At 29.9% G+C, this 15,623-nt stretch overlaps 1 protein-coding gene across 5 annotated transcripts in view; it reads right to left on the bottom strand.

Annotated features, from left to right (window-relative positions):
- The window catches only part of LOC122859590 (protein ABHD18), a 170,169-nt gene that overhangs the window by 99,628 nt on the left and 54,918 nt on the right, over nt 1-15,623 (bottom strand). For 2 of the 5 annotated variants that reach the window (XM_044163272.1, XM_044163273.1), the window contains exons 8-9: nt 4,372-4,506; nt 3,676-3,958 (exon numbers count right to left, since the gene is read on the bottom strand). In XM_044163272.1, coding sequence (XP_044019207.1) covers nt 3,676-3,958; nt 4,372-4,506 — 418 coding nt within the window. Of the gene's footprint in view, nt 1-3,671; nt 3,959-4,371; nt 4,507-15,623 lie in introns of those variants that run through there. The other 3 variants (XM_044163274.1, XM_044163275.1, XM_044163276.1) reach the window with 2 other exon arrangements.

The raw sequence follows: 15,623 nt of genomic DNA, 5'->3' as shown, positions 1-15,623 counted from the left end.
CGGTGAATAGTTATTGCGAGACCCGCAATCACTTCCGCAATACGGAACCAAGAATAGCACTCCAGAATAGTTTTTTTACATATTGCGATTAAGGTATAACTTACCAAAATTTTCGGGGGCGTGTCCTAAATATACTGCCCAGCTTTTACATGGATAGTTTTTGCGTTGCTAATCTCAAATAACTGAAAAAAATGAATCTTTTTCGGTCGTTTGTGGCTTATTAATATTACTTTTTACTAGAGAATCCTATCATTTCGTCTATGTTATTGCATAATAAATCATATTTTTGTAATTTAAACAATTTTAATTAGTTTTTATTTTTTCGTAATGACCCCGGCAATAGTGCTTTTTTTGTCAGTTTGCAACACTGATCTAGACGCCATATTAATATCTATGCCATGAATGTATGTGTGTGTATACTGTATGTCAGCTGTGTAAAACGTAAACATGGATGCTAAATTTGCTGTTTAAATTTTCCCGCTCCAATGCGCTGTTGTCAAAGCTTCAATACTCGTCCTCATACACGGAGAGAAATCCGCAGCATATATTACTGTAGTGATATCGTAAAAATCATAGCTGACGTCATTAAAGCTACTAATTCTCACTTATTATAATGATTATTATTATATTTCATCTAAATTTTTTACTGTAGTCTACCGGAATTTTCGGAAGTCTTGAAGTTAATAGTATATTACAGACCAGAAATTACTGTAGTGTACAGCAGGTTTTCCCGCCAGATGACACGAATATTTATTGAAAATCAAGTGTGTTCCTAACCTCTTCTAAAAAAGTTTATTGTTTTTATTTTATTCATGAATCTAAATAAAAATACGGTAAAACCCATGAAAATTATAAAATAGTTTATTTTTCAAAAATTAATAAACACCCCTGGTAGAAATTCAGTCTCATGAACGTCTAAATACTAGCTATTTTTACTAGATTCAAACTCAGATGTAGATAGTTTGTAGATTCAAAACTAGACGTTTACGATTTCTATAGAAATGGACAATTGGCTAGTCTATGGCTAGTTCACTAGTTACAGAAAAAAAAAAATAATTATTATAATAACGCTGAGTTTCCTTAATTTTTTTTTTGTACAACTGAGCGGGATCGAACCTATGTACCTAGCTACCTACCTGAACTTAGTTTCTAAATGCGAGTGTATTACCCCGGAGCCAACGCGCGTGAACGTGAATGTTGGAAAATTATTGTCATTATTAAGAAATAGCTTCAATGCATTTAAAAAAACGTTATTTTTATGAATAAATTAAATAAATATAAAAAATAAAAAGATAACTTATTTATTTTTATTTTTTTTTTTTTTATAAAGTTAAAAATTAAAACCAAGAATAAATTAATAATATTTAAATTCTATTGTCAATGAAATACAGTCACGATTTTATTTTTCATTTAATACTTGGTTTTAAAAAAAAAAAATTATTAATTAATTTTGTTTTTATTTTTCATCTAGATTTATATTTTGAGATTCATTCAACTTATTTATAAAAATATGTATTTTTTTAGATTTTTTTGGAAGGTCTTCATTAATAAAGAAAAAAATTTTCTAACTTCCATGTTAAGTTGTACAAAAAAAAAAACCATCAAAAAAATTGAAAATTAAAAATTAAAAATCTTTCAAAAAATAAAAATAATAATAATTTTCTTTATTGTTAATTTAAAAATTTTATTGTTTTCATTTTGAAGCGTTTATTGTTTAATTATTTTTCGGCAACAAATCCTTTTTTCTAGTATACATTTTATAGCTTATCAATAGCTAGTTACAAGATTCAATATAACCGAACTATAGACGGAACTCTATCAATCTCGGATTTCTTTTAATGTCAGATGCTTTTCAATACGCAAAATATTTTTGCTTCTGTTCATATTATATACAGAGCCGGGAAGTTCGTCTGTTATTTCAGCTTGCCGTAACTACCATGGCAACATGGTGAAATATAGTTAAAAAAAAAGACGATCTGAACCTCGTACATGGAAAAAATGGCCTCAAAAAATGGCCTTATTTCTTTTGGCCTCTTAAAAATGGCCCTTTAAAATGGCCTTTTATTTTTGGCCTCTTAAAAATGGCCTTAAAAAATGGCCTTATTTTTTTTGGCCTCTTAAAAATGGCCTCAAAAAATGGACAAAAGAGGCCAAAAACATAAGGCCATTTTTTAAAGCCATTTTTAAGAAGCCAAAAAAAATAAGGCCATTTTTTGAGGCCATTTTTTTCATGGACGAGGTTTAGATCGTCTTTTTTTTTAACTATATTTCACCATGTTGCCATGGTATTTACGACAAGCTGAAATAACAGACGAACTTTCCGGCTCTGATTATATATTATTATAAAATTTGTATGAAAAAATTATGATTGATCTGATTTTGTTTTTATAAAAATTATATATTATAATTTGTAGGTAAAATAGATATTCACTGGCCAGTTATTATCCATCGAAACTGTATACATTTTTTGGCTAGTACAAATAGCTAGTCACGAGATTCAATCTCATGAAAATGGACAATATTCTACCAGGGACGTTACATTTTTATTTTGATGTTTAAACAATAAGGTTTTATTTAATTTTTTGTGTTGTTTTTTTGTTTTGTTTTGATTAAAATTACTGTAGTGTAGTAGGAAATTCTAGTCGATCCTGGTGGCCTCCCTACGCAACTTCTCAATTTCCAGTAGACTACAGTAAAATTTGTTGCTCTCCGTGTAAATTGCTAAAAATCGTGTCTTTAGCTTATATTTTTATTAATTACGCGAAAATTATTCTTATAAGCTCACTTCATCCTGATATCGAAAAAATTCCTTATTTTTTTCTTTTATTATCTATCAGTTTTTGGGAAAGGTGTCGTTAATACAAGTATTGTTTTGTTAAGTTCGTAGATATTTTCTAACACCTTCTCCCGTAAGAGCCCATGTTGAACCTCTCTAAATTATGTCAACTTTGAATAATTTTTTTTAAAAAAAAAGTCTTATAACATAAAAGCTGAATTGACAAAAAGATGCATTATTATTTCATTTATCTAAATTATTAATTTCATAAGATTCCCGTTATTTTTATTTTGGTAAGTTATACCTTAATTAAAGAAAAGAAGTGAAGTAAAATCAAAAAAAAAAAATTCTTAATTTTGATATACAAAAATAACTCATTTTTTCTCGTTTTAATAAAAAAAATATGTGAAATAAAAATATGAATAAAAAAAATTAGATTGTTCCTTCAAAATTACAAAATCAAATGTACAAACTATCGTAAGATATAACCACGTAATTTTTTTTATTTATATTTTTATTTCACGTATTTTGTTTATTAAAAAGGGAATTTTTATATACTTCTGTATAGAAAAATTAAGAATTTTTGTTTCGATGTTATTATTGATATATATCTGAATGTCAATTTTAAAGATTTCTATGATAAAAAAAAAGGTGCTTAATGAAAAAATGTTGTCAGTGCAAATAAACTAGCTTCACATTATCCTTGAAGCGAGTGTGCCGACAAAAAAGAAGCTGTTTAATATCTTAAGTATTAAAAGCTGGTTGAAATATTACCACTGGAGATAATATTAATTTTCTATAGAAATAATTAATAAAAAAGCGAGAATATAATCTTTTACTGATAGCTAATAATTGTAGCCGTTTTTCATAACAGGACTTCACTATATTTATCATTTTACCTGTAGAGCTTTTGATGGAGCAGATAAGCACTCACGTGACCAGCATCAATGTATCGAATTTCAACGCCTGGCCATATTTTTTCTAGACTTGTGCAATTATCCCGTGGCACATAAGCATCATCTTTGGCACAAATAGCGATTACCAAATTGGTATCGACTGGTATTTCAAAGTTTTTAAGATGCGTACATGAATCCATGATACCACGCATGAACTTAAGAGCTTCTTGTTGTCGTCGTTCGAGGTCACGTTGCTCAACATTCGTCGAAGGTAATATACGAACTTCTGTAAAAGAATTAAACATTATAATAAGGAGGTTATGCAGCTATCACTTTTTTTTTTTAAATATAATAAGAATGTTCTGAAATTTTGTACGCAGTGAGATCTTTTCATTCTTATGTTGATTGGTTGAATTTTTTGTAATTTATTATTGAAAACATTATATTTAACATTGGCGCTTATGGAGATTTCAAGCATTTTTTTCGGATAGAAAAAATGATGAAAAAGTCTTGAAAAAAATCACACATATACTAAAAACCAAGTTTTATTAATTGCGCGAAAAATTTTCATATGTTGATCGGTCAATTAATGAGTAATTAATTATAAACTTTACAAAAATTAGATGTGACAACGTATGGCAAGTTCAAAAACGCACACACATTCCTAAATATTGTATACTATAAGCGCAGGCACTTTACCCTTCATTTTTTTACATTGTAGCCCAATTTCAGTTTTGCCTGTGACGTAAGAAGCGCCCCGCAACACCCGCAATGAATTCGTGCATAACCTCCTTAAAGCTGAGGGAACCTTGCACTTGATCAGCTCATACAGCTCTGAGATCAAATAGTTATTAAATTTATTAAATTTTATATAAATAACACTTTATTTATGGATAAAAATTCAATTTATACTTTTTTTTGAAGTGAAACTTCTTTACGCAGGGTAGTGAAAAAAAAAACAGTGTGTCGGCCATGTAACGCTCGGACCGAGCAAGCGTTTGCTCATATAACTAATAAGAGTGAGTGAGTGACTGGCTACGAGCGAGAAAAGAAATATGATTTGAATGAATGTGTGTGTGTGTGTGTGTGTGTGCGTTGCCAATAGTGTAGCTGATCGGTTCGCAGGGTTCGCAGCGCTTATGAAAATAATGAATCAAAAAATTATAAATGAATACATATACTCAATTGAAAATTATTATTAGTAGATTCATGTTATTGATATTATTATTATGGATATAATGAATACCAATGATATAATTACTATTATTAAATTGATATTATTATTATTTATAATAATATTATTGATATCTATAACGATAGTATAAATAAAAATAACAACAATAATTTCAATAATATCAATATAATATTGATAATGATAAAATCAATACTGACATTAATATTCAAGTATAAAGACTAATAATTATTAGTATTCATATTTCCAATATTATTATTATAAATGTTATTATTAATATAATTAATATCATTTATATTATGACTAATATATATATTGATAGTATTTCTAATTTATAATGTTATCAAAATTATAATTGACATTTTTATTCTGTATAATATTATTGAAAAAATTATTATAAATAATATTATTATTAATATTATTAATATTTATTAATTCATGGTATGCATAATAATAACAATAATAATTTCAATAATATACCATCGATAATAAATCGATTATAAATATCATATTGATATCATCATTTATACTATAATAGAGTTCTTCGATTCTTAGAAAAAGAATCGATTAAAAAATCGTGTTATTATAATTATTTTGTTATTAATTTTTTTAATCATACATTATTTTTTATGTATACACAATATTAAAAGGAAAAAGAAACGAATGAAACTGAATGAAAAATATGATTTTAAAAAAGAATATTATAAATATTGATAATAAATAATTAAATATTATTATTATTCATTAAATATTAAATATTAAATAATATTAATATTTATATTTATATTAATATTTATTATGTAACATTAATATTATTCTTATTAATAATAAAATAATTATTATTTAATATTAATATTTATTATTTATATGAGAAGTGTCAGAAGCCAATCCCCAATCATCAAGTGTCAACGAACTTTGTTGTTTCTTTCTAATTTTTTTTCTTTTTTCATTTTATATTAAAAAAAAGTTTAAAATGAATACAAAGAAAGAAAATAGTCTTAAATTTAACGAAATTTGTTTATTTCATCCAAATGGCGTTTTGTGTCGAACTTCAAGATAAAAAAGTGTCGAGAAAATTTTAGAATTAAAAAACTTGTCAGTGGCAACATTGTTCATCTATTTATCAAGAAGTTTTTCTCAAATTTTCAAATTTTATTGGTAATAATTAACCAAGTTATTAATTAATTATCAAATCGTGAGCTGACACTACATACGTAGGTCCGTATCAAACGTATGCGCACTCTCAAATCACTGTGAATACTAATCTCTTGCGCATGCAAACATATAAATGGTGGCAGCGGTTTGAAAAACGTATTTTCCGACCGGCATTACTCAATAAATTAATTTTAAAAAACGATAGAAGTAAATAATTTTTTTAATGTTATTTTTATTATCTAGACTATAAAAAAACTATATGCCAAGTTTCAGGTCGATTTATTAATTATTAACAAAGTTATGACGAGTTAAATCTGGAAAAAAGACCTGGTAACGTTTGTTGGGGCGTGTTGCCCGCGTTACCCGTTGAAAATTAAAAATTTTCAATACTCCGGCTAGGGCCATAGTTATTTTAATTTTTTAGATATAATAGAATTATGGTTTTTAAATAATTTTATGTTTTATTGATAATAAAATTATTAAAAAATAAATTTTTATGTTTATTTTTTTTTTTTCTCAAAAAATATTGGAGATAGCAGAAAAAACCCACAATGCGGGTGATAGAGTTTTTTGAGACGCAAAATAAGAGCCGATTTCGAAGTTTTTAATCCAATTCTACGTTGAGTTATTTATTACCTAATTTTTTAAAATTGTTAAAAAATTCATTAAAAATGCTATAACTTTCAGGATACTGAAGATAGAAACATTGTATTAGGCTCAATTGAAAGTTATTACTGCTGGCGAATGGCTAAGGAATCGGTGTGTTTTACCTGTTAACTTCTGAGCAATTAATGAAGCCAAAGAAATTAACAGGTCAGTCACATATTTTTTTCAGCCATTGGTCGTATATATATCTTTTATTATATATCTTTTATATATCTTTTTTTTCAAATTTCAAGGTTTTTATTTTCTGCTACAAAAACTATTGTTCAGAGTAGAAAAAGTCCATGCTGCGGGCGATAGAGTTTGCAAAAACGCATTTTTTAAGCCTAAAACGAAGTCTCTAGCTTGATTTTTTTACGAGTTATTGATGGCGCCATTTTGTCATTTTTTCGGACCGCCATATTTGGAGTTATTATCAACATGGAGACTTCGTATTAGGCTTAAAAGAAGCGTCATCAAAAGATCTAGTGCTTTTTGAAAAAGCTTTGTTCTATGATGCATACTTTTTAAGAAAAAAAAAAAAATGTCTTTTTTTTTTTTTTAAATTTTAAGGTTTTTTTTTTTGGTTCAAAAACTATTGTTCGGAGCAGAAAAAGTCCATGATGCGGGCGATAGAGTTTTCAAAAACGCATTTTTTAAGCCTAACAGGAAGTCTCATTTTTGATTTTTTAACGAGTTATTGTTGGCGCCGTTTTTCGTGTTTTTTTCGGACCATTTCGCACCATATTTGGAGTTTTTATCATTTACAAATTTAATTTGTAATAAATTACGACCACATGGTCTAAATTTTTCTTGCTTGAGTAAATTAAATTCAAGGTACGCATTGTGTTACATTGACTGATCAAATGAATATTGAATAATATGAATTACATTTTGCTGCAATAAATAATCAAGTTATTTATTGAAAATAATTAAATATTTAATTATGAAAATTCACGACCTCGTGGTCAGCCATTCAATCTTGAATACAATTTATAAAATACAGTGAAAAGTTTCATATAATTATTTTATTTAAATTCGAATAAAAGTAACAGTTTATTATAATTTTACTGTAAAATCAGAGCTACGCCTGTGTCTGAAATTTGACATAATTTAATCTTCAACCGCATACAACCAACTTGTATAATTACAATGTACCACATCTATATAAATTATATATATATTTATATATTTTTGTGCATCGTTATTTAAGGCAGTATGTAAATCCCAAGGTAGGATAATTCTTTGGGTTTAAAGAGGCACCCTTGTAACCATAGCTTAAAAAAATAATAAGTGCCCTCTAATGTCTAAAATTTGTATACTTTACTGACGCGTCTTTAGAAGTGTGAGTGAGGGCGCCTCGTATTTACACACACTAATACTACTTCAGCAGATTTTCAATGCTTCGCCTGGTACTTTTTGACTGTTTTTGACCCTAAATTTTTGTCTTAAATAATTAATAATTTTTAAAATTCGTAGTAGAAATCGATGATTTTTCTTTAATTATTTTTGTTATTAAAAGAAGTATAAGCTGTAGTAAAATAAAGGTTTTCTGTGAGAGCGTTTTTTCAATAGAAGTGAAAACGTGCCGATGCTTCCTATGCTTGTGTGTTAAAGTGTTAAATTGTTGTGAACTTTGACCCTAATTATCTCGGTCAAATCGTGGTAGAAAATTACAAAAAAAATTTGATAAAATAGATCTTTATTTCACTTAAAAAATAAGCCTTCTTTGATCAAAATCTGTGAGAGGGAATTTTTTTTCAATATTTTGACATACTGCCTTAATTGGCGATAAAATAACCAAGCCAACCTGTCAATTGCGAACCATTTCCAAGGTCAAGCCAAGGTACTACGTCACTAGATTACTAGACTAAAATTTCGACAACCAATGTAAGTACCTTTTTTTTTAATAAATTTTAATTCAGTGTTTGTTCGGTGAATTCATAACAAGTGTAAAATTATTAATATTGTAAAAGCCAAGCGTCATCGTAGCGTCAATGTAGAGTCAGTGACTTATAAAATTAATCGACTGGATTGCTTCTCAATCCCGTCGCTGGTATTTTGGCCGTCATAATTTATTTATTTTTCGGGTTATTCGCATTTTTAATAATTTTCAGTCTCTGACTCCGCCACGACCGCATGGTTTTAGGTTCTCTCTTTTCGACGCGACGCGCGAGTAAATTTTAACTGGGTTACTTATTTAATAATTGTTTTGTACCGCATTTTTATGTAATACTTAATGGATTAATTTAAAAATAAATTGTGCTCCGATTTTTATTGGATTTGCGAGTGTTATCTGAAATTATTTTTATGGTGTTATTGTGTTATATTTTCGCGTACTTTTCAGGTTCCTTTATACCTCTCCCTACATTACGTAAAATCGTCTCCCTACCCTTCTAATGTACCTTTGCTGGGCAGGATAAAGAGGGTTAAATTAATTACATATCTAGTTGGACTATTTTATCCCTATGTCTAATAAATGATCCGGCTATGATATATCACACTCATAAATAGCTCATAATCAGCTCATAATTACTGATATAAGGTCTGATTTGGTTGTGCTATTATGCCTGTGCCAGCTTTATGTACCTAAAATCTTACTTAAAAATAAATTTCTCAGCTAAATGCCCTCGTTATCCCCACTCTCGAAACGTTTCATACCGTACATATGGATATGCATGTATGCATAGTTATCGACTTTTTCTTGTGGGTGTGTGTGCCGTACAATGTTGTTCTTTTTTTTTTTTTATTTTTCCTTAGCTACATATCAAAAAACCCGGTAGGGTCTTCGACTTTTTTTTCCCAGCGCGAGAGAAGTTACCGGGTAATTATATAAATCAGTTGCGTGTGTGTGACGTCATAATTCTTTATTCGTTTAATAACTCTTTAAATATCAATTTTAAATTTGAAGTAAAAATAGTTTCCTTATTAATATTGATATTTTTCTATCCAATAAGCCTACCCTCGAATTTTTCCGATGAATAATAAAATAGATACAGTACCCCGTAAATGCCATATCAAAGTTTTTATTAAAATTCTTCACACTTAAAAATGAGCCAATCCGTCGCGTTCTCTTTCCCTCTTCAACATGGCCGGCCTGATCTTTCCGTCTATCTCTCCGTCCTCTTTTATACATGCATCGTTCCTATCTTTATTTCACTTCAATGTGTACGCACCTTACATATGGATACGCACATCGGATTGGTTCTTTGTATATAGGGATGGTTTGGCACGTGTTAAATTTTTTTTTTGTTTTTAAACAAATAAATAACAATTGTTCCCCAAAATAGCGTCTTATTAAACAAAAGAAGTGAAATAACATCAAAATAAAAATTAATTTTTATATACAAAAGCGACCTATTTTTTCCTTTTTTATTAAACAAAAGATGTAAAATAATAAATATAAAAACAAAACATAAATTTACAATTGATGTCACTGAAAGCCTCAATTTTAGATGAGCTCTTTATTTTTTTTATCATCAGATCTATTTATTATAATATTATTAACATGTATCGCAAGCGTTATCGTGAAAAAGCGTCTAATTTTTTTTTTTTTTTTTTATCCAGCAAATTATTCAACTTTATTCTTCGAAATTTTGCCATTTTTTTTATATTTCACTTCTTCTGATTATTTTCCTAAGTTATAATAGAAAAATAAACAGCTCATCTAAAATTGAGGCTTTTACGGACATCAATTGTAAATTGATGTTTTGTTTTTATTTCACTCATTTTGTTAAACTAATAATAATTTATAAAAATTCGTGAGAGAGAATATAAAGAATTATAATCGTACAATTTAGGTGTGTGAGCCTGGCCTGCATGAGCCCTAAAAAAATTATCTAGAATACTCATTAAAAGCGTCTTAATTTGTACTATTTTTTACCGCAACTGTTTTCATTTGTACCTCAAAATTATAAAGGGTAGTTGAAAAGTTTAAAAATTGATTTTTTTTCTAGATCGCTCAGGGGGAAAAAAAATTGCGACAGACGCAGAATAATTTGTACTAATTTGTACCACCAAGCCCGGAATTTGTACCCCAAAAATAACAACCAAAAAAAAATTATTTACTCCAAACTGTTAATTAACAATTGAATATCTTCTGCTTTAATTATTGAGATACTATTCCTGCTCTTATCGGTACAGGTTAGCTTACGTTCTGCTCTTTAAAATAAAAAATGAATTATTTAAAAATATTGATTTTTCGAGGCACCATGGGATTGTTAATATAAATGTTTAATTAACAATTGCATGGCGCCTTTGAAAATCAATATTTTTAAATAATTTTTTTTTTATTTTAAAGAGCAGAACGTGAGCTAGAGCGGAATGTGTACCTCAATAATTAAAACAGATATTCAATGGTTAATAAACATTTCGGAGTAAATAATTTTTTTTTTGTTGTTATTTTTGAGGTACGAATTCCGGGCTTGGTGGTACAAATTAGTACAAATTATTCTGCTTCTGTAGCAATTTTTTTTTCCTTTGAGTCATCTAGATACAAAATCAATTTTTAACCCTTTCTTCACCCTTCAATTTTAAGGTACAAATAAAAACAATTGCGGTAAAAAATAGTACAAATTAAGACGCTTCTAATGAGTATTCTAGATTAGAGATACATTATAGAATTTAACCGTGAATGATAAAATAATATTGATATTAATTATATATAAGAAATAACAAATCTTCTTGCATATAAATAAACCGAAAATTAAAACATGTATATATGGGGCATTCTTAGTCAAATCACGGGGTCATCTGCCTGACTCTTTGCGATTTTAATAAAATGAGCTATTTTCGGTCTGGGCCCAAAAATATTAATATTTTTTTTTGATTTTTAGAATTTTTTTTCTCAGCAAAAAAAATTTCTAAAAACGCAGAATTTGAAAATTTACTAAGGAAAAATCTAGTTCCATATAATTTTTTTGGAATCGAAAACTTATATATTGACGAATTATATTAATTTTGAAAAAAAAAAATTAATTTTTTCTGGAAACAAAAACTTTTTTTGCTGAAAAAAAAAATTCTTAAAATCAAAAAAAAACATTAATATTTCTGGGCCCAGATTTTCGCTATGCTGAAAATGCGTGTATTAAGTACTATATTCTGTAAAAAAAAATTCAGGAGAAAAAAAAGGGTCCCTTTTGAGAAATTCCATAATTAGTGATATTTAAGACAATGGAGTCTAGAAAAATTGATGAAAAAATCTAAAAAAATTAAAAGCTTAATTTCAGCCGAAAATCAACCAAAAATATCTCATTTTATTAAAATCACAAGGGGTCAGGCAGATGGCCCCGTGATTTGACTAAGAATGCCCCATATATATATATATATATATATTGTAACTGATTTTTCCACCGATAAAATAGAAGCCTCAGCTACTATGGGATCAACAAGGATTTCTCACCAACCTCCTCTCTTACCGCCAGAAGGGAGCAAGCTGGTGTATAACGGCAACCAACGGACCGTGGAGTAGTTTCGGGAGCAATGGCCGCCGACGGCCATTTCGGTAGCGACTAGTTCAGCAAGAAATGGTAGAGGGGCGCGGTCCACCATATTGGTTCCAAAACGTCACTCGGGCACCATCAGTAAAAGGTATATGGTTTTTAGTATTGGCCGGGAGCGTAATAACCTCACCCCGCGACGGCGGTTATTACCGTGAACATTAACTTTGGTTTAACTAACTCGCATAACCTAAGTCAATACGAGAACGAGGATATTCGTACCTCACAGGCTTTACCAAATATCCTCCTATTGCCTACTCACTCTAGTGCACCAAGTAGTCGAACATAAAGTCGATCCGCAGCCACACTGGTCTTACGCCGGACCACTCTATGCATCTGACTACTCGATTATAGGTTACCCTGACAGTAAGTAACCAGCGAGACATCGAGTGATATACAACGTCCTACCTATACAGCGTAGCGACATCGTGAATCACCCCCGGAAGCATGCACCACGCATCGGGAGCTTGGTTGGACTCATCAGTGATATCAACTAGTTCCAACCTAGGACCCAGTCGACGTCATCGTCTAAGTCGGCTAACTCCACCAAGGAGTCATGCCAGCTTCACCAATGATATCAACTAGCTCCTTCATAAGAGCATGTCGACATCACCAAGTCACCAGCCAACTCCACCAAGGAGTCAGCTAGCTTCATCGGAAGCCAACCACTCAGAGAGCCGGCCGACGACTGGCAGCAGGGGGATAGCACTATATGTATTTTTATGGGCTGTAGTTTGTCACCCTAAATGAGTCGATTCCCCAGAAAAAGTCTAGTAACGGAACGCCATTTTGTAGTCACATGATAAAAACCTTTTTAATTCCTACGTTATCTATCTCGTTTCTTCCTTACCAGTTAAATTGCAGTTTTCCTCGAATGGATGGTAAATTTAAATATATAATGAAACCATACAATTAATTTAATTAATACATTAAAATACTGTTGCAAAATTATGCTAAGGTGGCCGAGGAATTAATGTGCACAGGGAAAATAAGGCGTTCTTTCCATATTTGAAATTGATTTATTCAACGAATAAATTTTGCCGAAGAAATAAACATGTAGGCGACCTCTTTTCCTTAGCTAATACTTTTCCGATAGCTTTTTATTAATTTAGAAAAATAAATGGTCATAGGGAAAAAGGTAGCTAAAGAAAGGATGTTGTCACATGTTAATTTATACGAAATTAATTTTGCCAAAGAAATTAACATGTAGGCGACCTCTTTTCCTTAGCTAATACTTTTCCCATAGCTTTTTATATATTTAAAAAAATAAATGGTCATAGGAAAAAAGGTAGCTAAGGAAAGGATGTTGTCACATGTTAATTTATACGAAATTAATTTTGCCAAAGAAATTAACATGTAGGGCAACCTGCTTATTATGTTTCAAGGAAATAATTCCTTAGCTACATCTTTTCCTTAGCTACTGCTTTTCCTTGGACATTTTTTATTTATTTTATAAATGAAATACATGTAAATTTATTTTTTAAAAATACAAATGTCCAAGAAAAAGCAGTAGCTAAGGAAAAAATGTAGCTAAGGAATTAATGTTGCCAAAAAATTATGTTTCAAGGAAATAATTCCTTAGTCACATTAATTCCTTAGCTACATCTTTTCCTTAGCTACTGCTTTTCCTTGGACAATTTTAATTTATTTTATAAATAAAATACATGTAAATTTATTTTTTAAAAATACAAATGTCCAAGAAAAAGCAGTAGCTAAGGAAAAGATGTAGCTAAGAAATTAATGTTGCCAAAAAATTATGTTTCAAGGAAATAATTCCTTAGTCACATTAATTCCTTAGCTACATCTTTTCCTTGGACATTTTTTATTTATATTATAGAAAAAATACATGTAAATTTATTTTTTAAAAATACAAATGTCTAAGAAAAAGCAGTAGCTAAGGAAAAGAGGTTGCCCTACATGTTAATTTCTTTGGCAAAATTTATTTCGTATAAATTAATATGTGACAACATCCTTTCCTTAGCTACCTTTTTTCCTATGACCATTTATTTTTTTAAATTAATAAAAAGCTATGGGAAAAGTATTAGCTAAGGAAAAGAGGTTGCCTACATGTTAATTCCTTTGGCAAAATTAATTTCGTATAAATTAACATATGGCTACATCTTTTCCATAGACATTTTTCCCATAGATTTCTATTTATCATACGATATTAAATAAATAAATAAAAATAAAAAATATTAATCACATTTCAAATTATAATAAAAATCAGTCGGTAGCATAGTTCGGGTCGATATTGAAGATATTATTGTCATATTATCCACATTCTCCCCTCCTTTCACCCAAACGCAAAAATCGGTCTCTGCGCATGGGAAAAATCTTCAGTTAGGGAAAAAAATAAGCCCAGAAAAAGCTACCCCCCTGACTGGCAGTGAGATGCCAGCGATCACCAGTTTTATGGACTCTCTATCCCCACTCCTGTTCGACCCACTCCATACGACCATCTGTACGCACTCCTCGATGCGACTCTCCGGTGGGAGTGTCGTAGTAGGGGATATGAATCTGTCGTAGCCAGGGTAGGAATCCGGATTATCCGCTCGTGGCGGATGTCTACCAAGTCAACACTGACATTCAGGCGAAAATAGATGTCACTACCGAGGCCACTCATAAACCGGTGGTCTTAATTAGCGTCTTAGTCGATAAAACCCCTCAGACCAGACCTCTAATTATTTTTGGGAGCGCGAGATCTGCCAAATCTCGTTACAATATATACTTAGCTAAAGAAGAATTAAAAAAAAAAAAAATAACATTGTACGGCTTACACACTCACAAGAAAATAATCGATAACTATGCATACATGCATATCCGTATGTATAACGACATGAAACGTCTCGAGAGTGGGGATAAAGAGGACATTCAGCAGAGAAATTTATTTAACGGAGGCTAGGAGCCGAAAGGCTCAGCCGCAGTATTGGATTTATCCCCCAAAACAAAAAAAACGTTTATAAATTTCAAACTTATTGTCGTAAAGTCTTTGGATTTGGCTTAGAAGAAGCGGCTTTTGAAATTCTATCGCCCCTAATAAAAAAAAACATTATCTATTCGGCCATTTTTTTTTCACGAAAAATACTATTTTTACGGGAAAAATTTATTTAAAAAGGTTATAGAATTTTGAAAAACGATTATTTTAAGCCTAATATGAAACCTCTGCGACTACTCCATTTTGAGTGATATCTTGTGCCGTTTTCATTTTTTAGGCAAACAATAACTCGTGATGAAATGGTGTTAGAGACTTCATATGAGGCTTAAAACATGCGTACTCGAAAAATCTATCGCCTCTTCGAGAAAATTTTGATCTATGAATCACATTTTTCATAAAAAATTTGAAAAAATCGATTTTTTTTTTTTTTTTTCAATTTAGTTTTTTTAAAAGTGACTGAACACATAATACTCTTTCTCATGAGGGGCGATGGAGTTTCAGAAGACGCGTTGTTTGAGCCTAATACGAA

The sequence above is a fragment of the Aphidius gifuensis genome, linkage group LG6, assembly GCF_014905175.1.
Source record: "Aphidius gifuensis isolate YNYX2018 linkage group LG6, ASM1490517v1, whole genome shotgun sequence".
NCBI lineage: Eukaryota > Metazoa > Arthropoda > Insecta > Hymenoptera > Braconidae > Aphidius > Aphidius gifuensis.
Note: the sequence above shows the minus strand (reverse complement) of the source record. Positions and strands in the feature narration are given on the sequence as shown.